Source organism: Hyla sarda, chromosome 3 (assembly GCF_029499605.1).
Source record: "Hyla sarda isolate aHylSar1 chromosome 3, aHylSar1.hap1, whole genome shotgun sequence".
NCBI lineage: Eukaryota > Metazoa > Chordata > Amphibia > Anura > Hylidae > Hyla > Hyla sarda.
The window spans coordinates 101,738,699-101,761,013 of NC_079191.1; the positions used below are offsets into that span (position 1 = coordinate 101,738,699).

General features: G+C 41.2%; 1 protein-coding gene across 6 annotated transcripts in view; it reads left to right on the forward strand.

The window, feature by feature from the left end:
• DOCK10 (dedicator of cytokinesis 10) overlaps positions 1 to 22,315 on the forward strand; it is a 431,686-nt gene that overhangs the window by 309,683 nt on the left and 99,688 nt on the right. For all 6 annotated transcript variants that reach the window (XM_056564788.1, XM_056564791.1, XM_056564789.1 and 3 more), the window contains exons 22-30: positions 6,478 to 6,564; positions 6,658 to 6,750; positions 7,860 to 7,978; positions 10,065 to 10,134; positions 10,605 to 10,718; positions 13,970 to 14,041; positions 16,837 to 16,983; positions 19,325 to 19,408; positions 21,531 to 21,627. In XM_056564788.1, the coding sequence (XP_056420763.1) occupies positions 6,478 to 6,564; positions 6,658 to 6,750; positions 7,860 to 7,978; positions 10,065 to 10,134; positions 10,605 to 10,718; positions 13,970 to 14,041; positions 16,837 to 16,983; positions 19,325 to 19,408; positions 21,531 to 21,627 (883 nt within the window). The remainder of the gene's footprint in view (positions 1 to 6,477; positions 6,565 to 6,657; positions 6,751 to 7,859; positions 7,979 to 10,064; positions 10,135 to 10,604; positions 10,719 to 13,969; positions 14,042 to 16,836; positions 16,984 to 19,324; positions 19,409 to 21,530; positions 21,628 to 22,315) is intronic.

The following is a 22,315-nucleotide window of genomic DNA, read 5'->3' on the forward strand; positions in this document are numbered from 1 at the left end:
AAGGCTAGGTTCACACTGTGGAATCTCTGGGTAGAATTTCTGCCAGAGATCGAGCCAGCAGCACCAGGACCGTGCAGGCTGCATTGCCGTCCCCATAGATGGCAATGTATTTCTGAGCAGATCTCTCAGGGTCTATTCACACGGCAAAATTTCCGCTTTCGGAATTCCGCCTCAAATTAAAGCCCACAGACTTTTATGGGATTCCACACTCCGGAATCCCATAGAAGGCTATGGGCTTTATTTTGAGGCTGAATTTCTGCCATGTGAATAGACCCTTAAGGCTGGGTTCACACTAAGGAATCTTTGGGCAGAATTTCTGCCGGAGACTTAGCCGGCGGCACTAAGACCGCACGGTCTGCATTGCTGTCCCCATAGACGGCAATGCATTTCTGGGTGGATCTTTTGGGAGATCTGCTCAGAAATGCATTGACGTCTATGGGGACGGCAATGCAGTCCGCGCGGTCCTAGTGCCGCCGGCTTGATCTCCGGTAGAAATTCTGGATAGAAATTCCACAGTGTGTACCCAGCCTAAAGGCCATCAGGGTATTTTGGGTGCAGCAGCAGTGCTTGTGGCTTTAGATGAGCAGTTAGAAGGGTATTAATAGAATGAGCAGCTTAATTTGAGTTACATGGGCATCGGATATAAAATATATATTAGACAGGCTTCTGGAAGATCTGATTGACTTTACAGTGATGGAAATATAGGTTTGATTTTAGTTTTATTTTTATATTTATTTATTTGTATTTCATTATAAAAGTATAGTTGCACTTCCAAAAACACAGCCCTACGCATCAATAGTTCATATATACTATTACAACTGAGGCATATTTATTTTCATAAATTGAGCTGCAATACAAGACACAGCCCATGGACAGGTGTGGCGCTGTTTCAGGATAAATTGAAAGTAAATGTACGACTTAAGATTGAGCTGTTTATCAGACACGATCTGCTGGCGGACCATGCCGCCCCTCGATTAGTAGGGGATGTTCTTTTCAAGGACATTATACTCTAGTTAAACATTTGCTGTGTCCATTATGAAAATTCTGATCCTTGAAATGAATGTACAGTGTCAAGTGAGCAGTTCAGCCCAACAATCCACTTTATTTTGTGATTTATTATGTGTTAATGACTTTTCCTATTCCTCCTAATGAATTGGTGTGAGCGTGCCGGTGCCAGAATGTAATGCTCGCCATCCATACGATGCACATTCATTTCCTACATCAATACATCCTGATTGACCTCTTGTACTTGCTAATACTTCTCCGCCATTCTAAGCTTTGTTGTGAGGCTCGTAAGTGGCTTATGATTTGTTTTCACATCCATCTTGTACCGCCTGGATTCTGACCAATGATAACCTCATTCATTGCTCGCAGATGTGAGTCTCTTCATAAACAAGTTACTGTTCTGCTGAAAACAAACCTGCATTCACAGTCAGCTCTCCGAGATGCTCCAGTCATGTTTTCTTACAATCTTTTACTGGTTCAATGACTTTAACCCCTTAAAGGGGTACTCCAGGGGGAAAAATATTATCAAATAAACAAGTGCCAGAAAGTTTTACAGTGATCCCTCAACTTACAATGGCCTCAACATACAATAGTTTCAACATACAATGGTCTTCTCTGGACCATTGTAACTTGAAACCAGACTCAACATACAATGCTATGGAATCTGCGAAACGTGTCAATGGCTGGAAGAACCAACGAATCGTAATGGGTATTTTACTGGTAAACCCCCTGTATTCCTAAAGTGTATGCACTGACTGGTGTCTGGTAGCGCCCCCTACAGTACAGAGAGGTATTACATGTTCTGTACTCTTTACCTGTGCCAGGGTTAGCTGCTCCTTTGGACACCAGGTGAGGGGGGCTTCATTTTACTATTTTTTAGTACATTGCATGTTTTGTACAGGACCCTGATGAAGCTTCTGTCCTCTACTTAGACCAGTGTTTCCCAAAGAGAGTGCCTCCGGATGTTGCAAACTACAACTCCCAGCATGCCCGGACAGCCGGAGGCTGTCCGGGCATGCTGGGAGTTGTAGTTTTGCAACAGCTGGAGGCACCCTCTTTGGGAATCACTGAAATAGACAGTGATTACAGCTCCCAGGAGATCTTTCTTACTATTATATATAAGGACTTGTTTTATCTGTATTAGTTATCTACTTATTTTTCTTTAATCCTCACTTTTTCCTATTTTTGGATGACATTTTGGGAGCTTCAGAACCAATTACCAGGTCTCCATAGAGTTATGGTCTCAACATACCATGGTTTCAACATACAATGGTCGTCCTGGAACCGATTAATATTGTAACTTGAAGGACTACTGTACAGATTTGTAAATATGTATATTCAAAAATGTTAATCCTTCTTAGTACTTATCAGCTGCTGTATGCTCCAGAGGAAGTTGTGTAGTTCTTTCCAATCTGACCACAGTGCTCTCTGCTGACACCTCTGTCCATGTCCGGAACTGTCTGGAGCAGGAGAAGTTTGCTATGGGGATTTACTCTAATGCTGGCTGACAGAATGTTACCTGCAGTATACAATCTATAAAAATGTATCCACAAAAAGAGATCAGCACAGAATTTCTAACCTAAAGGTGGAGGTTTACTTTAAACTTTTGCATGCAAAGTGTTTTCTTCTATAGGGAAAAGAGCTTGCACCTTACTTCCACCTATTGAAGGTACTATTCCTTTAAAGGGAACCAATCATCAGATTTTATCCTATATAACGCTTGGCAAAGCGTTATATAGGGTAAAATCTTTATTTTCACCATTCCGGGGGACGCTCCTGCCCCCAGGGATGGTGAAGATATGAAGTTATAAACTGGTCACCGCCGCCGCCGTAAGTAGTCACCTGGGCGGGGAGCTCTTCTCACCTACTCCCGATCTTCGGCCGGGTGCGTCGCCCCCTCTGCTTGATTGATGGGCCGCGTCATCGCTCTGCTCCGTCTGTTCAGTGAGCGGAACAATGACGCGGCCCATCAATCAAGCGGAGGGGGCGTCGCTCCCGGCCGAAGAATGGGAGTAGGTGAGAAGAGCTCCCCGCCCAGGGAACTACTTACGGTGGCGGCGGTGACTAGTTTATAACTTCATATCTTCACCATCCCTGGGGGCAGGAGCGTCCCCTGAGGATGGTGAGGACAACAATTTTACCCTATATAACGCTTTACCAAGCATTATATAGGGTAAAATCTGATGATTGGTTCCCTTTAAATCAGTGTTTAGTCCATTTAGGATAGGTTTGCACTGCACAATTTTAACTGAAAATACTCTCGGAAATTCTAGTGCAGGAGAATCCCATTACTGTTATTGGGATTCCGCTGCACAGACCACACCACGAAATTTCAGTAGTGAAGTTTCTGCTGCTGAAATTCCGCCTCAAAAAGAATGATCTCGGTCATTCTTTAGGTGGTATCCACACAGAATACATTGCAGTCTACGGAGACGCCAATGTCTATGCAGTCCTAACTGTGTGCTCGGAATATCCAGCCAGAATTTTTTCAGCCAAAAATTCCTCATTGTGAACCTAGACTTAAAGGGGTTATCCAGGAAAATAATTTTTTTATATATATATATATCAACTGGCTCCAGAAAGTTAAACACATTTGTAAATTGCTTCTATAAAAAAAATCTTAATCCTTTCAGAGCTTCTGAAGTTAAGGTTGTTCTGTTAAGGTTGTGCTCTCTGATGACACGTGTCTCGGGAAACTCCCAGTTTAGAAGATGTTTGCTATGGGGGTATGCTTCATAACTGGGCATCAGAGAGCACTTAGCCAGAAAAGAACAACCTTAACTTCAGAAGCTCATAAGTACTGAAAGGATTAAGATTTTTTAATAGAAGTAATTTACAAATCTGTTTAACTTTCTGGAGCCAGTTGATATATAAAAAAAAGTTTTTTCCTGGATAACCCCTTTAAAATGAATGTATCACCAAGACGTTTTTTAAACCTGTTAGAGACAGAAACAGAAACTTGTTTTTTCTTTCTAATCTATTTTGTAATTGTAAAGCCATTTTCTAATGACATTTTTACTTTGAAGAGCCTTGTGAGGGATTTTGTGCCAAGCCATTAAGACTTGCTCTTCCTTCTTCTGTGCACACGGATCGTCACACTGCGGTCAGCGTATCACCGGCCACAGCGATGTCCCGCCTCGGCCAGTGATAGGCTGAGCCCAGTGTCATGTTAGGATCCCGGGCAGCAGGGAGAAGGCGGGGCCTGGGCTTCTTACATGATACTGCGCTCAGCCTATCCCCGGCCGAGGCGGGACATCCCTGTGGCCGGTGATACGCTGTATGACGATCCGTGCACACGGAAGAAGGAAGAAGACCGGGACTGGAGGACCGAAGACCTAAAGCGGCGCAACGGAGTAGTGGAGAAAAGTGAGTTAAGCTTTTTTTATTGCAGCCCAGGAATAATAGGATAAACAGAAGCAGCGCTGGAGTACTCCTTTAACTAAAAAAGTTCAGTGCAAAACATTCCTAACATATATTGAGAGACATATTGCATCCTTTTGTTACATCTCGTTTGTGGACTAGAGATGAGCGAACTTACAGTAAATTCGATTCGTCACGAACTTCTCGGCTCGGCAGTTGATGACTCTTCCTGCATAAATTAGTTCAGCTTTCCGGTGCTGAGGTGGGCTGGAAAAGGTGGATACAGTCCTAGGAGACGCTTTCCTAGGACTGTATCCACCTTTTCCAGCCCACCGGAGCACCTGAAGGCTGAACTAATTTACGCAGGAAAAGTTATCAACTGCCGAGCCGAGAAGTTTGTGACGAATCGAATTTACTGTAAGTTCGCTCATCTGTATTATGGACTATTAAACATGTATGAGGCCTAACTTAAAGGAAATGACAAATTACCGTATTTTTCGCCCTATAGGACGCACCGGCGTATAAGACGCACCCAATTTATAGGTGCAAAATCTAAAAAAGTAAAGATTTTGAACCCAATAGTGGTCTTCAACCTGCGGACCTCCAGATGTTGCAAAACTACAACTCCCAGCATGCCCGGACAGCCGTTGGCTGTCCGGGCATGCTGGGAGTTGTAGTTTTGCAACATCTGGAGGTCCGCAGATTGAAGACCACTGCATAGGAGGTAGTACTCACGTGTCCCCGCCGCTCCAGACCCGTCACCGCTGCCCTGGATGCCGCTCCATCGCTGTCGCCGTGTCCCCGTCGGTCCGGAACGTCTCTGCTGCCGTCCGGGTATCCTCGCTCTCCGTCGCCGCCATCACGTCGTTACACACGCCGACGCACGTACGCCACGACGTGATGATGAGGAGAGCGACAGGGGATCCCTGAACGGAGAAGACACCGAGGAGGCAGGTAAGGTCCCTCCCGGTGTCCTGTAAGCACTAACCCGGCTATTCAGTCGGGCTGTTCGGGACCGCCGCGGCGGTCCCGAACAGCCGGGTTAGTGTCACTTTCCCTTCAGACGCGGCGGTCAGCTTTGATCGCCACGTCTGAAGGGTTAATACAGGGCATCACCGCGATCGGTGATGTCCTGTATTAGGCTGGGTTCACACTACGTTTTTCAACTAAGGTTCCCGCATACGTTTTCTATCAAAAACCGTATGGGAAAAAAAACGGATGGAACAGTATGGGAAAAAGTAAACCGTATGGGTTTTTAAACAGTATACTGTTTTTAAAAGTGCATACTGTTCCGTCCGTTTTTGTAGAAAAAAAACCCATACGTTTTTGAAAATTTTGTCCATTTTTAATGGGAGGGGTCTTGGGTGGGGACTTTAGGATTCAAATGCGCATGTGCAAAGTAAAAACGTATACGTTTGTCCCGTATGGAACCGTATACATGTGCGTTTCCCATTGACGTCCATGTTAAAAAAACGTATGCGGTTGCAGTACGGTTTTTAAACCGGAGACAAAATCGTGGTCAACCACGGTTTTGACTCCGGTTTAAAAACCGTACTGCAACTGCATACGTTTTTTTTAACATGGACGTCAATGGGAAACGCACATGTATACGGTTCCATACGGGACAAACGTATACGTTTTTACTTTGCACATGCGCATTTGAATCCTAAAGTCCCCACCCAAGACCCCTCCCATTAAAAATGAACAAAATTTTCAAAAACGTATGGGTTTTTTTTCTACAAAAACGGACGGAACAGTATGCACTTTTAAAAACAGTATACTGTTTAAAAACCCATACGGTTTACTTTTTCCCATACTGTTCCATCCGTTTTTTTCCCCATACGGTTTTTGATAGAAAACGTATGCGGGAACCTTAGTTGAAAAACGTAGTGTGAACCCAGCCTTAGCCGCGGGTCCCGGCCGTTGATGGCTGCAGGGACCGCCGCGATAGGTGTGTATTCGCCGTATAAGACGCACCAACTTTTTCCCCCTTTTTCTTATACGTTGAAAAATCCAGTAGTAACATTCTTTATTCATATTTTGTATTGATTTTCCGAACGTATCCTTTATCGCTGATATAAATGACCGTTTTTCCTTCTCTTTATGTGATAGTATACTGCAAATGACATTAAATGGGTTGATGGAGGAAAACCACTTTTTAAAGTATCAACAATTGTTGCATCAACCGTGTATACTCAGGTGAGAGCTTTTTCTACAATGCTTCAATGTCTGATGAAAATGCTAATGACAGGAAAGCATGGAATTCTTAACCATTTATTTCTTTCATTTTAGGATCCATATCTGAATGACTTTTTCCAGCAATGCCAAAAACGGGACAATGACCTGTCAAAGCCTCCATCCTATAATTTTCTGGTGTCTTGTAAGGTAAAGCGAGATCACACACCAATATTATTTTTTCTTAAGATTGATCATGTATACACTGAGCTTTTTTATGGGCCAGTCTGAGCCTGCTACTGATAAGGCTTGGACTAGCCCACAGAGGGACCAGTGAATCCTTTGGTGGACCCCGAGCTAGAGTTGATTTACTAAGAGTGGACTATAGTTTTTTTTGTGGGTTTTAATTCCCTACAAGTATTTTTCCACATTATTTACTAATGTTTCCCTACGTTTTACACTTTTCTCTAGGTTTTTTTCCCCCACATTTTTGTGGTAACCCTAGTAAATATGTTGATATTTTCAACACGCCCCCTTTCCCTGATAGCCACGCCCCTTTTGGGATTTCTGAGTAAAAGGAAGCGTTGGTCTGGCTTTTACAATTTTTGGTGCAAATTCTGGCACAGACGTTTTTTATGGCACAATGCGCCAAATTCTGGCACACAGCCCGCCAAAACAGGTCGGGTTTACAATAGTAAATCAGGGCCACTGTGTCTCTGTGGTTGAATAGCTCTGCAAGTGACAAGATGACAACATGTCAAGTCGTCTTTCCACTTGTGTCTAGTATCAGCGTAGTGGTGGGCCCACCTTCTCCTTACTTGGGACCACCTCCTGAACTCACAGTGACACCAGACCTGCTCTCTTTACCCTATCAGTCTGCAGGGGACTTCCTCACCCAGCATTACCACAATACATCATTTCTGTAGTACATTATATGGGGAAATGGAAGCTGCCATTCAAAAGTACAACTAGTCCCCCAAAAAACAAGCCCCTATGTGTCTCTGTCGAAAATCAGTGTAATGGCTCCTAAAAGCAGGAGAAAACTACAACTGGCACATCTAACAAAACAGTGCAAGGGCCTTAGATAATTATATGCACGAGACCTCAATGTGATCAGGTAATATTTTCATGTACAGTAAATGTATGTTGGGCCCCCAGAATCCATTCCACTTGTGAGCCCTTGGCACCCCAACCCAGAACTGCTGTTGAGAAAGTTAAATGAGAAACAATATGCCCACTAACTGCATTTCCAGAAGGATTATTATTATTTTGATTTGTTAGGGGTAAGTTGCAATAATGAAGATTTTTTTCTTTCCCAGAATCTACTGAATATTGAGAAGATCCACATGGTTATAAACTTTCTTCCTGTTTTGTTCAATCAACTCTTTCATGTCCTGACAAAAAATGATAATGATGAAGTGATCACAGTAACTACAAGGTACTGTCACGTATAGCCTCTGTTGCATGCCATATGTCAGGTCCTGTCAATGTCTCTGATAATGTGAACAGGGTTGTACACAGTTAGAAGAATGAGGCTTTTCCATTAGGGAGGTTTATTAAATAGCATTTTTCCAGAAGAATCCAGCATGCTGTAGGTTTGTGTAGTTTTTCCTGCAAAAAGAATGCATGAAAAATGAATGTACAAAAAAATCTACTAATGAGAAAACTTTTTAAAGGGGTATTCCAGGATTTTTTTTTATTTGACTATGCTACAGGGGCTGTAAAGTTAGTGTAGTTCATAATATAGTGTCTGTACCTGTGTGTGATGGTTTTCTCACAATTCTTATGTGATTTTCACCCCAATTTATTTTTAACAGCATACAAAAGGACTGTTGTCTCAGATTTTTCCCAGCTTGCAATGCATCCGAGACCTGACTCACTAGTCAGCTCATGACAGGGAGCCTGTCTACTTCAATGGGTGGAGCGAGATCAATCTGCAACTAATGCAACAACTTTAGGCACCCTGATTGAAAACCACAGGTCTTTTGTTTCAATGGGTGGGGTGGCTGATGTGTAAGAGGGAGGAAAATGGAATTGTGGGATTTGTAGTTAAAAAAAACATAAGTCAAACAGGAAATACAAGTTCACAAAAAGCTAGCCACAGTGTTATGGTAATCTCATGACATAGCCATTTATCCCCAAGACAAGTGCAGATCCTTCCTAAGCATGTCCATTACTGTCTGCCAGGTACGTACTAAAATCACCTTATGGTGGGTAACCCCTTTAAGAAACAGGGATATAGTACATAAAACAAAATTTTTTCTAGATACATAGGGCCAGATTTATCAAGCTGTCTCAGGGTACGTTCACATGTGCATATTTTTTGTGCGTGTGTGTGTTGTGCTGCAGATTTTTTGTAGCAAATTTTTCTACCCATTAAAGTCAATGAGTTGCAAAATCAGCCGCAGAAAATCTTAACATACGCAAGTATTAATGTACCCTTATAGCAAGATTCTCTTTGGGATCTATAGCAACCACTCACAGCTCAGCTTTCATTTTTTTAATTGCTGTGTTAAAAGCTGAGCTCTGATTGGTTGCTACGGGCAACAAAGAGAATCTTACTATAAGGCCAGCTTAACACTTTAAGATCCACCTACTACTGTTTTGTTCTTTTGTTGTAACATCATTTTGTAGTACAGTGCTCCAAATCCCATTTGGACAGAGATTTTAAAGGGGTTATCCAGGTTGGGAGTGGTATTACAACTTGGCTCCATTCTCTTAAATGGAACTGAGCTGTCGAATCACACCCAACCTGGAGACAGACAGGGAGCGGTTTTTGAAAGAAACTGGCTCTGTTTTGCAATTCCTTGATAACCCCTTTAAAGAGAACATGGTGACTGCCTACCATCACCCCTAGAGAATGCAAAGGAACATACTAAATCAATTTATTACCAATCCATCTATGTATGATCACTGAGGATCCTACTGCCAGGAATCCCAATTTCCCTCTTTCAATTGAGCTGTAGTCCTTGTGTGAGTCTACTCAGTTTAGGGTTTAACTTTATGGGACAGACTGAGTGTTGTATTATCCTACTGTTTGGCAATGCTATAGATGTTTAATGAAGCTGCAGCATGCATGTTTAACCACCACTCTATTCAAAGAAGCACTTAAATCCCCCGTTCTTGCAATCGGTGGAGGTCCCAGTAGTCAGACACACCCCCCCCCACCCCCACCCCCAGTGATCAGACATTTATCACCTACTGTATCCTGTGGATAAGTAATAAATGCGGTTCATGATCCAAATGATTTAAATTAAATAAAAAGGAAATGTATTTCCACAACTGAGTTAAAACTCTCAGAAGATTTGGAATACATTAACATTAATGTACACCTCCGTGACGGGGTTTAAGCTGAAGGCTTAGAGCTGCTAAAACAAATTGTATGAGAACTGCTATGGAAAAGGTTTTTCTTCTATCACCCTCTGTCTCATTGCTCTGTATTGTTCATCTTATAGATCTAGTCAATATTAGAATTATCTTTTCATATATTTCCAATTGTGTCAATAAATGTCTTTCTGCTGTAGGGTCCTAACAGACATTGTAGCTAAATGTCACGAAGAGCAACTGGAACACTATGTCCATTCATATGTAAAGGTAAGTAAAGACTATAGAAATGACTTATATGTAATAAACCGTAGCAGAAGGATACTAGGGGAGAGCATACCTAAAAAGTCTCATACTCCAGAACCACCATTGGGGGAAACACCGGTCGTCACAATCTAGGATCCAGCAGAACTGTACCTGCTACACACAATCCAGATATAGGCTCAACAAGCACAAAAGATCAATAGCATGCACTTACCGCTGGGACTGTGTCTAGAGGTCCGAAGGTCACGGAACAGCATACCGGGATGTCCGGGGAAGACCTTACAGTCCCAGCGGTGAGTCAATGCTATCGTTCTTTTGTGCTTGACTTATGTAATCCATTATCTATAGAAAAGATACATTTATAGAGAAGATCTATCAGAACGCAACATCAAGCAATGCAGTTACTGTCAGCACACAGCATCATCTATTATACCATCCATGTATTAACTGGACATTTTCCATTCTTTTTATCTTAGTATGTGTTTAAAACAGTGCCATATGGAGATCGTACAGTCCATGAAGAACTTGCCAAAGGATTGACAAGCCTTTTAAAATGCAATGACCTTAATACAGTAAAGTTGGTACTAAGGGTAAGGCATGTATTTCTAAAGTATGTATGTAACGTATACAGCTATGCACATGAAACACATTAAAGGGGGGATCTCTCCATAGGTAAATATAGTATGTGAGTGTAACTATTGCAGAGAATGAAAGTCTTAGAACAGAGAATGCCGATACTGTGATCAGGGAAAGTTTTTAGCCACTGGTTGAAAAACAAATATATTTACATAAATCTGATAGGATGCAAAGATCTTTCAATGGTTAAAAATAATGTAAACGCCAAGTAAGAGATTAATTTAAAGGGGTTGTCTGACCATTAACACTAAAAATAAAAAACATTTTATGCAGTTGTGTAGCTTAGTGGTTGCTGAGACTCAATTTTTTAAAACACAAAGGATACCTAGATTTTGACTCCCTGTGATCATACACATATCTCCTATACTTAGGATGAATGGTCTAGCAACCACTTTAAGGGTAGAATCACACATAGCGCAACCGCAGCGTATTTGCCCTGTGTGTCAGCTTATAGCGGTGGATTGCTGCTATGAGCAGGCAACGCAGGACACATGAGGATAATAGGAGGTTAACTCTAGGGACAGTCAGTAGGGCATCCGCAGCGTATTTGATGCTGCGGATGTGCTACTGACCGTCCCTAGAGTATGACCCTATACTAAAGGGGTTTTCCTATGTGTGACTTTACACTAAAGGGGTTTTCCTATGTGTGACCCTACACTAAAGAGGTTTTCCAGCAAAAGAAACAACCCGTGTATAGTGTGAAAAAGTATTTTAAAGCAACATAATAATATAATGTTATTAACTATAGGACAGAAATATATTATCTGTGCTGTCTGGCTTATAGCTGAGACATCACATCAGACTATGAAAGCACAGCTCCTGTCCTATCACATACATAAACTGCAATGAAGGCTGTTGCTGTAATATTACTGGTACCATGTTAAAAAATAATATGAAATTAAATAATATAAATAAATAATATTAAGTTAGTTTCATATGTCAGGTTTAAAGTTTATATAAAAAAAATGTGTTTACTTAAAATAAAGGGGTATTCCAGTGAAAAAAAAAATTTTTTTCATATCAACTGGCTCCAGAAAGTTAAACAGATTTGTAAATTACTTCTATTAAAAAATCTTAATCCTCATAGAACTTATCATCTGCTGAAGTTGAGTCTGTCTGACAACAGTGTTTTTTTCTGTCTGACAACAGTGCTCTCTGCTGACACCTCTGACTGTCTCAGGAACTCTTCAGAGTAGGAGAAAATCCCCATAGCAAACCTCTCCTGCTCCAGACAGTTCCTGAGACAGACAGAGGTGTCAGCAGAGAGCACTGTTGTCAGACAGAAAAGAACAACTCAACTTCAGCAGCTGATAAGTACTGGTAGGATAAAAAAATTTTTATAGAAGTAATTTACAAATATGTTTAACTTTCTGGAGCCAGTTGATATAAAAAATAAATAAATACGGTAGTTTTTCACTGGAATACCCCTTTAAGTTTTACTAAGCAAGGGCTCTATGGTGACAGTTGGTGGCCACAGGGGCCATGTTTTTCGAATTTTCAACTTTTGACATCAATAGTTCTATTCTATGACTAGGGCTATTTTCACACAGTGTTTTTTCAGGTGTGTTTTAATAAAAAAAAATGTGTCCATAAAATAGCAGAAAATATGTGGCTCTATTTTTCTTTTGTTTCCTTTTAAATGAATGCACACAGTGTTTTTAAAAATATTAGAATATGACCACTATTTAAAATTTTTGGATTTTAAATATATGAACAAGCAGAGAAAAAATAGCATATGCACTCACCTGATAAAGCTTAACGTTTATTCGGCTATTAAAATACCCACCGGCATGGTGAATGTGGGTCTAGCCTCAGCAGAAGCTGGGGATAAGAAAGGCGACAGGCTGTTTCACGGATACTCAGGCCAGATGAAGAGGGAGTATCTGTGAAACAGCCTGTTGCCTTTCTTATCCTCAGCTTTGGTTGAGGCTAGACCCACGTTTACCGTGCCGGTGGATATTTTAATGGCCGAAAAAACATTACGTTTTACCGGATGAGTGCATATGCTATTTTTTCTCTGCTTGTTCATGTGTTGGATTTTCTATATAATCAAATCACACCCTTAGAACTTACTGTAGCTCCAAGCAGGATTCCTTCATGCATGCTAGGTGTAGTACCCCATGTTTGCAGTGGTAACGCCCGCATAGTTTTTTTTAAATATGTCAGGATTATTATATACCACAAAAATACACCAGAAAATAACACGGCATGAACATTCCTTTTTACCACTATATTAACAATATGTGGAAGTATTGCACTTGCATGTGAATTATGGTAATGTCACAATTTTGCCGTGACTCACAGATGACTAGATGTTGATGTGGAGCCTTAACCTGAGCCAACAATCTGTAGTAAGGGATAGAATGGCATTATGGGAGATGTGGATCTACACATCAGATGTCCCAGTAGATGGAGAGCTTGGATTATCATTGATTGCTCTGCAGTTTTATTCCTGTAACCTTGTGATAAAACCTTGTTATAAAAGCAAGTAATGTTTGTGTAGTACTGCTGGTAAATGGGGAGAATAAACTTTAGGTCAATGATGGGGAATGTGCATGGTGTCCTTAAAAGACCATTATTGGTCCACTGTGGAAATGACACACAGCCCTTCATGCCAACTGTATTGTAGCTGTGCCCTTCAGGGGTGTTCAGTCACACCCATATCCTGGTGCTTTAGAGGACTTAAAGGGGTACTCCACTGCCCCAGCGTTTGGAACATTTTGTTCCGAACGCTGGGTACGGGCTGCAGGGGATCATGACATCACGGCCATGCCCCCTTGTGACGTCACGCCACACCCCCTCAATGCAAGTGACGACTGCCACGCCCCCTTCCATAGACTTGCATTGAGGGGGTGTGGTGTGACGTCACGAGGGTCGACACCCTGCAGCCCTCGCCCAGCGTTCGGAACAAAATGTTCTGAATGTTGGGGCAGCTGAGTACCCCTTCAAAGGCCCCTCTACATAAGAAGAGACAAGTATTATAAATGGCATAAGGTGGAGTGACCGACTCTGTAGTGTGACCCTGTACTTAGAAGTTACATTTTTGGTAGCTATTTAGACCTGCCTATTTAGACTCCTTTGTGCAGTAGTCTCCAAATTGTAATTTTTATAAAGAATATCATATATTCAGCAGGCTAAAAGCAGATTCTCTAAAATTAAAAGCCTGTTTCCCAGGAATAATAGCTGACGTGTGTTTTTTTGACAGCATTCGCAGTTTTTCTTTGAGATAATTATCAAGTCCATGGCTCAACATCTCCACGATAAAGACATGATGCAGGTAAATTGGTCGTCCATGTAACGTCACTGGGGACTAAGCTGCGGGATAGATAAGAGATGCTGAGCAGCTTTCTTTTCTGTATTCATCAAAGACACTTCTGATCATCGTGCCATATGCAAGAATAGCGTGACTGTCACTGTTATCTCCATTCTAGGTGAAATTGTATGTACAATTGTTTAGGATACCTCATGCAGATCTCTGGATTCTAATGAACTGGTAATATAAAGTTAAACAGATTTGTAAATTACTTCTATAAAAAAAATCTTAATCCTTCCAGTACTTATCAGATTCTGTATGCTCCAGAGGAAGTTGAGTTGTTCTTTTCTGTTTGACTACTATGCTCTCTGCTGACACCTCTGTCTGCATCAGGAACTGTCCAGAGCAGGAGAGGTTTGCTATGGGGATTTGCTTTTACTCTGGACAGTTCCTGACATGGACCGAGGTGTCAGCAGAGAGTACTGTGGTCAGGCAGAAAAGAAATTCAAAAAGAAAAGAACTTCCTCTGTAGTATACAGCAGCTGATATGTACTGGAAGGATTAAGATTTTTAAATTGAAGTCATTTACAAATATGTATACATTTCTGTAGCCAATTGATTTGAAAAAATAGTTTTCCACTTGAGTATCCCTTTAAAGAGGTACTCCACTGGAAAAAAAAAATTAATCAACTGGTGCCAGAAAGTTAACCAGATTTGTAAATTACTTCTAAAAAAAAATAATCTTAGTCCTTCCAGTACTTATCGGCTGCTGTTATGATCCACAGGAAGTTCTTTTCTTTTTGAATTTCCTTTCTGTCTGACCACAGTGCTCTCTGCTGACACCTCTGTCCATTTTAGGAACTGTCCAGAGTAGGAGCAAATCCCCATAGAAAGCCTCTACTGGTCTGGATAGTTCCTAAAATGGACAGAGGTGTCAGCAGAGAGCACTGTGGTCAGGCAGAAAGGAAATTCAAAAGGAAAAGAACTTCCTGTGGATCATAACAGCAGCTGATAAGAACTGGAAGGATTCAAAGTAAGTTAGAAATCTGTTTTACTTTCTGGCACCAAGAAGGATATCCTATACAGAGAATGCTGGGAAAAACAATGGAAATCCTATAAACATGGGCTGTTGAGGGGCACTGAGTTGTGAACATAGTTTAATAGTTTAGACCACTTTACCAAGTTCTAGTTATTCTATGACATCTTTTGCACCACTAACATATAAAAGTATCTGGAGCTACCAACATGTGGAGAACCACATGCAGGTGGGGACTGGGGCACATGTAGCTCCCTAGCAGCAGGGTGGAGATATGGGATTCTGGCGCTATCACACAGAGTGATTATTGGCTGATATCATCCTGTGTATAAGGACGTGATCTGCTAATGAAGGATAAATGCTTATTGGTCATCTGATCACTTTTTTTCAAAGGTAAAAAAACTATTGTTTCTGAATCACATAAACGATCTCTGGATTGTTCAAGGGGTCTTACCCAGACTATTGTCGGGCCTTGTGTGGTGTCCCGGTACAGAACCTGGTCCTGTCCCTGTCTAAAGTCCCCTCAGCCAGAGTCCCTTCATTCTCATAGGGCTCTCCTGCAGGGCTTGCCCCTGGTCGCCTCATATACATTTTGTATTATTTAATGTATATACATAGGTATTATAAATGTATAGGACCTTAGCAGGTCATGTGACTATAATTATGGTTGTACTATTGTTCAAGGGCCTTCCAGGGTCATGTGATGTACCCAGAGTTCACTGGGTTCAGGACTTACAGGTTTGCTGACCAATGAGCTTAGTCCAGACCCTTATTATATAAAGGGCTGTAGCCACTAAATTCCCTCTCTTATCTCCTGATTATCAAGCAAGCACAAATATCTCAGCACAAAACTCAATTCATCTAGGCCAAAGCCTGAAAGAACCAGCAGCCACTAAACCGTGAGTTACAAAGCTCAATCTACCAAATCCTGTGTGACTACTACCAGCTAGAATATTATAATTAGTAGCACAGTGGCCTGAATCAGCTCATTGCCTCAAAGTCCCAGCAAAACCTGTGAGGAACCTGCATTACGGTTACCTCTTAAGAGATTGTTATGTATAGAGACTGTTGCATAAAATCTTCAAGTAAAGTTCTTCAGTTTATTCATAAAGTCTGCTGTGGACATTCTGTTATTTTCCCTGCTGTTTCTGGGACGGTTGGCTGTAGGACCATTAACACTAAGGACGCACCCTGGCGTCATGATATTTAAGTGTTAATACCACCAGACCCTGCACCTACATCACCGTCACACCCCAGACCCCACAACTCTCCTGGGTCACCACACTTGTAATAGGCTCTGTAAACAAATACCATTCCCAGAGATCGACACTTATTTAACCTGCATGTTAACCCATCTAATAGGGCCCCTACAGGGATGTAACCATAAAACAATGCTGTTATACTACCAACTATTGAAGCCATGATAGTAATAACATCAGGTACATTGTTACTTCTCCCTGCGTACATAGCATCAACCTAATGATTTCCAATGATTTGGGGCCATTGACTTACTGTTGCATCAAATATGTCACATGTTCTCGATGACACATTGTCACATTTTCATATGCACAACATATAGTTATAGCATTATTAAAGTTCTGTTGCAAAAGTAAAGAAGTAGTTATCTGGACTCTTAAAAGCCTCTATATTGTAGCTTGTCGGTTTCTACCTGACGAGTGGCAGCTTTTAGAAGCACTTCTAGAGGATTTCTATATTTGTGTTATGTCCAATGACCGAGTACACAGCAATTTGTCTCTGATTGAAAGTTTCCTCTATTTGTAAGGTTGAGCGCACTAAGAGGTTCCCTAAAACCTTCCACAATGAATTGGAATCGCTGGCGATGAGCTTCTCAGACCATATCATTTGGAAATACAAAGATGCCATGGAAGAGACAAAAAAGGCTAACTTCAGCCTTGCCGGGTTTCTAAAGGTGAGGAATAGCCATTTATTCCTTTTGTTCACATTTGTAGCTTTTTTTATTTGGATCATTCAGGTTTTTAACCATTATTGTTACAGTTTGACATTTTTACCACCCAAAAAATCACATCAACAATGTATTTCTAAAAAATAAAACACAAAACATGTTTGTAGAAAACACCTAAAAATACATAGCACTTTTTTATTTACTCAAAAGGACAATCAAAAAACTGTGTGAGGGATCTTTATTTTTTTTTTTTTTTTACATAGATATAGCAGGGCTGAGTTTGGTGTGCTAGCTGTGGTTTTATAGTCTATGCTTTATAGTTAAAGGGGTACTCCGGTGGAAAAGATTATTATTATTATTATTATTTTAATCAACACGTGCCAGAAGGTTAAACAGATTTGTAAATGACTTCTATTAAAAAATATTAATCCTTCTAGTACATATCAGCTGCTGTTTGCTCCACAGGAAGTTATTTTCTTTTTAAATTTCCTTTCTGCCTCACCACAGTGCTCTCTGCTGACACCTCTGTCCATTTTAAAAACTAATCCCCATAGAAAACCTACCCTGCTCTGGACAGTTCCTAAAATGGACAGAGGTGTCAGCAGAGAGCACTGTGGACAAGAAAAAAAAGAAATTCAAAAAGAAAAGAATTTCCTCTGTAGCATACAGCTGCTAATAAGTACTGGAAGGGTTAAGATTTTTAAATAGAAGTAATTTACAAATCTGTTTAACTTCCTGTCACCAGTTCATTTAAAAAAAATGTTTTCCACCGGAGTACCCATTTAAAGGCGTACTCCGGAGAACTAAACCCATAGCCCATTGTTTCCCTCTCACCAACATATTTAATTGTGGAAATATCATTCATTCGCCATACAGAGCAGTTTCCCCTCTTATAGCTGTCACTTACATGCAGGGAGTGAGAGAAAGACATCATAATCAGAGCCACCTTGTCTTTGTGCAAAGTCCTCACTAAGAGTAGCCCCCACCCTCCTGGAAGACAAAAACCATGTGGTTTCTGTCTTGTCCAGGGGTCTGGCTTCACAGGCACACTTCCCTCCCTCTCTCTTCCCTATGTGAGGATCTTGCCAGCAAAGAAACAGCCCAGCGTCTCCTGGGAAGATTCTCAGTCACAACTCAGCACAAAATGCTGCCCTTTTCCTGCTGTAGATCTGATCATTGGCTGCTGCCATTCAGAGCATCGCATGATTTATTGCTTGGGGAGGGATAGTTTGCAAGAAAAGACTTGTACACTGTGTTGCTCACTGTGTGTTTACAACAACACTTAGCATGTAGGCAGATAGTAATAGCAATTGGCTGGCAGCCATTACACAGAGCCGCACTGATTGCTGTGAATTGTATTCTGGCCTACAAGCAAGGGAAAAGAATATTCAGGAGACAACAGGGGCCTCAGTTGCTGGAAAAATATCAAGGATGACGTAAAGAGGACACAGAACAGGTATTGTGGTGGTTTTGGGACATTTTTATTAATTTCCCCAGAGCACCCCTCTAAAAGGGCAATACAGCTATATAGAAAAAGCCTTTCCAGAAAATAAAACATTAGGATTAGATTGGTGGGAGGTGGGGTCCAACCTCTAGCACCTACGCTGATCAGCTGTTTAAAGGGGGCCCCTGCACTTGCGTGAGCCTCTTCAGTATTTAACAACAATTGTACTTAGTAAAGCCCCCTCTGTATCTATGTAAGTAAGATGGTCCCCAAGACTTACATTGTGCCACCCTCTGGGTCACATGACACAACTGGGAGAGGATACGATAAGCATGCACTGCTATCGGCTCTATCTAACAATCAGTCAGAGTCTGTACACTCGGAGCTCGACCAATCAAAACTATTGATATGTCTCTATGACATATCAAAAGTTTTTTTTATGACAGTGCCTTTTAAAATGTAAGTGTGTACCAGCTCACCTTCAGTTGCTAGTGACTACGCCCAAGTAAGATGCAGAAAGAAATGGAATGTCCAGCGCTTGACTCGGAGAGCAGGAACTTTTAATTAGAATCCACAGGAAAACATACAGGAACACAAATGCATGTGACGCGTTTCGGCTTGTTGTCACCAAGCCTTAGTCATGACTAAGGCTTGGTGACAACAAGCTGAAACGCGTCACACACATTTGTGTTCCTGTATGTTTTCCTGTGGATTCTAATTAAAAGTTCCTGCTCTCCGAGTCAAGCGCTGGACATTCCATTTCTTTCTGCATAGTGCCTTTTAAAATACAGACAAAACATTGCAAGCATCTTAAAACTGGCAAATTAATAGCCGTGGTGCGTATTCTATTTTTAATTTATTTTTTATTTGAGTTTAAAAGAATATACAATCTTTGTTTTCTAGCGCTGTTTCACATTTATGGATCGTGGATTTGTATTCAAGCTGATAAGTGGCTGCATCAGTATGTTTAGTCCAGGAGACCACAAGGTAAATAATACATACACCTATTCCTTTTAAATCATATCACCTTCATGTTATGTGTTAGTGGATATGATAATAAGCAGTATACAGTATATATAACAGTGTGTCTACAGCTCTTGCACACCTACGACACACCTACAACTCCCAGCATGCCAAAAGTAGTCCGGGCATGCTGGGAGTCGTAGTTTTGCAACAGCTGGAGACACTTTGTTTGGAAAACGCTGCCCTAATGAACACCCCCTTGTTTACCACATTCATATAACTGTAGTTTAACCTTTTCTTTAAATGTATATGAGTTGAAAATTAGCTCTCCCCAGTAAAGTTAGTATATAATAAACTTTCATATAATATATTACTGAAAGGCTTATCAGCATCTCCTACTAAGATGCTAATGCTGCTCTAATGAGGTCTAATAATTTGCCACACAGAAATATATACCATGCCACCTTGAACGTGCAAGTGTCAGATGTAGGGCCAGCTGAGACTTGAAGACACTGGCCACCAACTCCGAGGGCACCTTCCCTGCACACAGAGCAGTGATCATAAGGGTTTTCACCAATGTTTGGGTTATAGTAGTCCATTAAAAGGGGTTATACAGCTAAAGAAATAACTTGTGTATGATCTCAAAAAGTATATAAAGCAACTTATGAATATAATGTTATTACCCACACTGCACAGATCTCTCCATATAAGCTCTGTTCTCTCCCTTGTAGTTGTAACATCACGTCACACTCAAAAGCCCCATCCCTGCTACCTCCTACCCTCCTGTCTTCTGAAGACTAGACTATTGAAGTGAAAAGGGGAACTCATATTACTGTTTGTTAGATTTTAAGATGACAGGAAGCCTTTCTTAGTCACATTAGTTTCCATCAGTACAGGCTCACTGCTGTCTTACCTGAGAAATGTTTCCTGTTGTCTTAAAATGTAATGTGCAGTAATATGAGCTCCCCTTCTGTACATACATTTTGTGGTCCTCAGCAGACAGGGGGGGGGACAGGAATGGGTACTCTGCATTCACAGCCTATGACATGATTTCACAGCTACAAGCTCAGCTGATATGGAGATATCTGGGCAGGATGGCTAATAACATTATATTAGTAAGTTGCTTTATTATACTTTTTGACAACCACTTTAAATTCCCCTGGGCACACCCAAATACAGGGCTCGGCCTTGGGTATTATGATATACATATGGCATTGTGCAGGTGCAGATTAAGCCAGGTCACCTGGAGGTAACCAACAAGACAATAGTACAACAAATTATTCACATATATGGAGCCACAGAACTTTAGTTCCAACTTAAACAAGGTAGCAGCACATGGCTCAGGTGATAAAGAGTTAACCTGCGCAGTGTAAATAAGTATCCTGAGCTAGTTCATGAGGTTTTAATGTATCTGAGATATCTCTGTTTGGCCCTGGTGGTCTGAAAAGTTAAACCATCAACATTGCAACAGATCAATTCAAATAACTTTTGACTTGTAACCAAAATGTCATTCTAGCATCATGGCCTTCACTCATCCAACCACAGAACACAAAGTGTACTGTGATACTGTACATATGCTGGACATCTTTTAGTAAAGTCTTAAACATTTGTTTTGTTATCAAAAATAGCCAAGCAGAATAGAGGAATTCCATCCACCTCCCCCTTCCTGAAAATTACTCTGTTGAGCTCCTTTTTACTTTAAAGTGCCGATCCTGTTCCGTTTTCAGTCCATTTGCATGTATGACAGTAGTCACACAAAAAAAAAATTAGAACTGGCACTACTTAATCAGGCTCCTATCTGGTTGTTTTCAGGAGTATGGTGAACACTTGGGAGGTGTTGGTAATGCACTGGATGGAGGTGCAAGGCCTAAAGTCCAGAGACACCCAATATTGTAAAGTAGGAAATGAAAAGGCTGCACTCACCAAGTCATCATAAGGTGCTTTATTCCATTCATGAACAGTGGGAGACGCTACATGTGGGTCCTGTATAATACCTGCGTGTAGTGTCGCCCACTGTTCATGGATGGAATAAAGCACCTTATGAAGACTTGGTGAGTGCGGCCTTTTCATTTTTTACTTTGCAATAATGTATGACAGTAAAGCTGCAGTGCATGTTGTATGGATGACAGGTGTTTTTGCATTTCAGATTTTGTACCAGTACAAGTTTGAGTTTCTCCAGGAGGTCTGCAGTCACGAACATTTCATTCCTCTCTGTTTACCTATTAGATCTACAAACATTCCAGGTAATTCATAGCTCTATATGAGTGGCCATTTTATTACAGTAAACCTGCCCTCTCATTGGAGCTTTCCTGTATGATTATTTGACACATAAGCTTGTAGTGCTACATAACATCAAGTTTTCTGTGGGTTCACATTAGAATGGGAAAATCCAGTGATCTAAGCGAATTTGAACGAGACATGGCCATTGGTGCTAGACTAGTTGCAGATAAGATGTAAAAAAAATAAGCTACCCTTGTCGTGTTTTCTTGTGCAACAATCTCAAGAGTATATCAAGACTGGTATGATCAAGGAAGATATCCAGCTACCTGCTACCCTTGTGGATGCAACCAGCTCTCCGACATAAGTGGAGGAGATGTCAAGAATCATTTTGATGAGCAAATATACATCTTGCTGTATCAATGATTCCTTCCTGTCAGGTATCAACACTTTAGGGCATTTGGACAGTATTCCTTATCTACGCATTGTGGCTAACTAAGTTCATCCCTTCGTGGCAGGTGTTTATCCTATGGCAGAAGGACATGTTTATCAGGACAGTATACCATATGAGTTCTCCTTTTCTGGCCTTCACATTTTCCACATCTCCTTTAGTTCATCTCTGGGATAAGGTAGACCATGTCCTTCTAACGGGCTGAAACTTCGAGAAGCTATCCTGTCCACCTGGGCCAATACGCCTGCAGAATGATATCAACA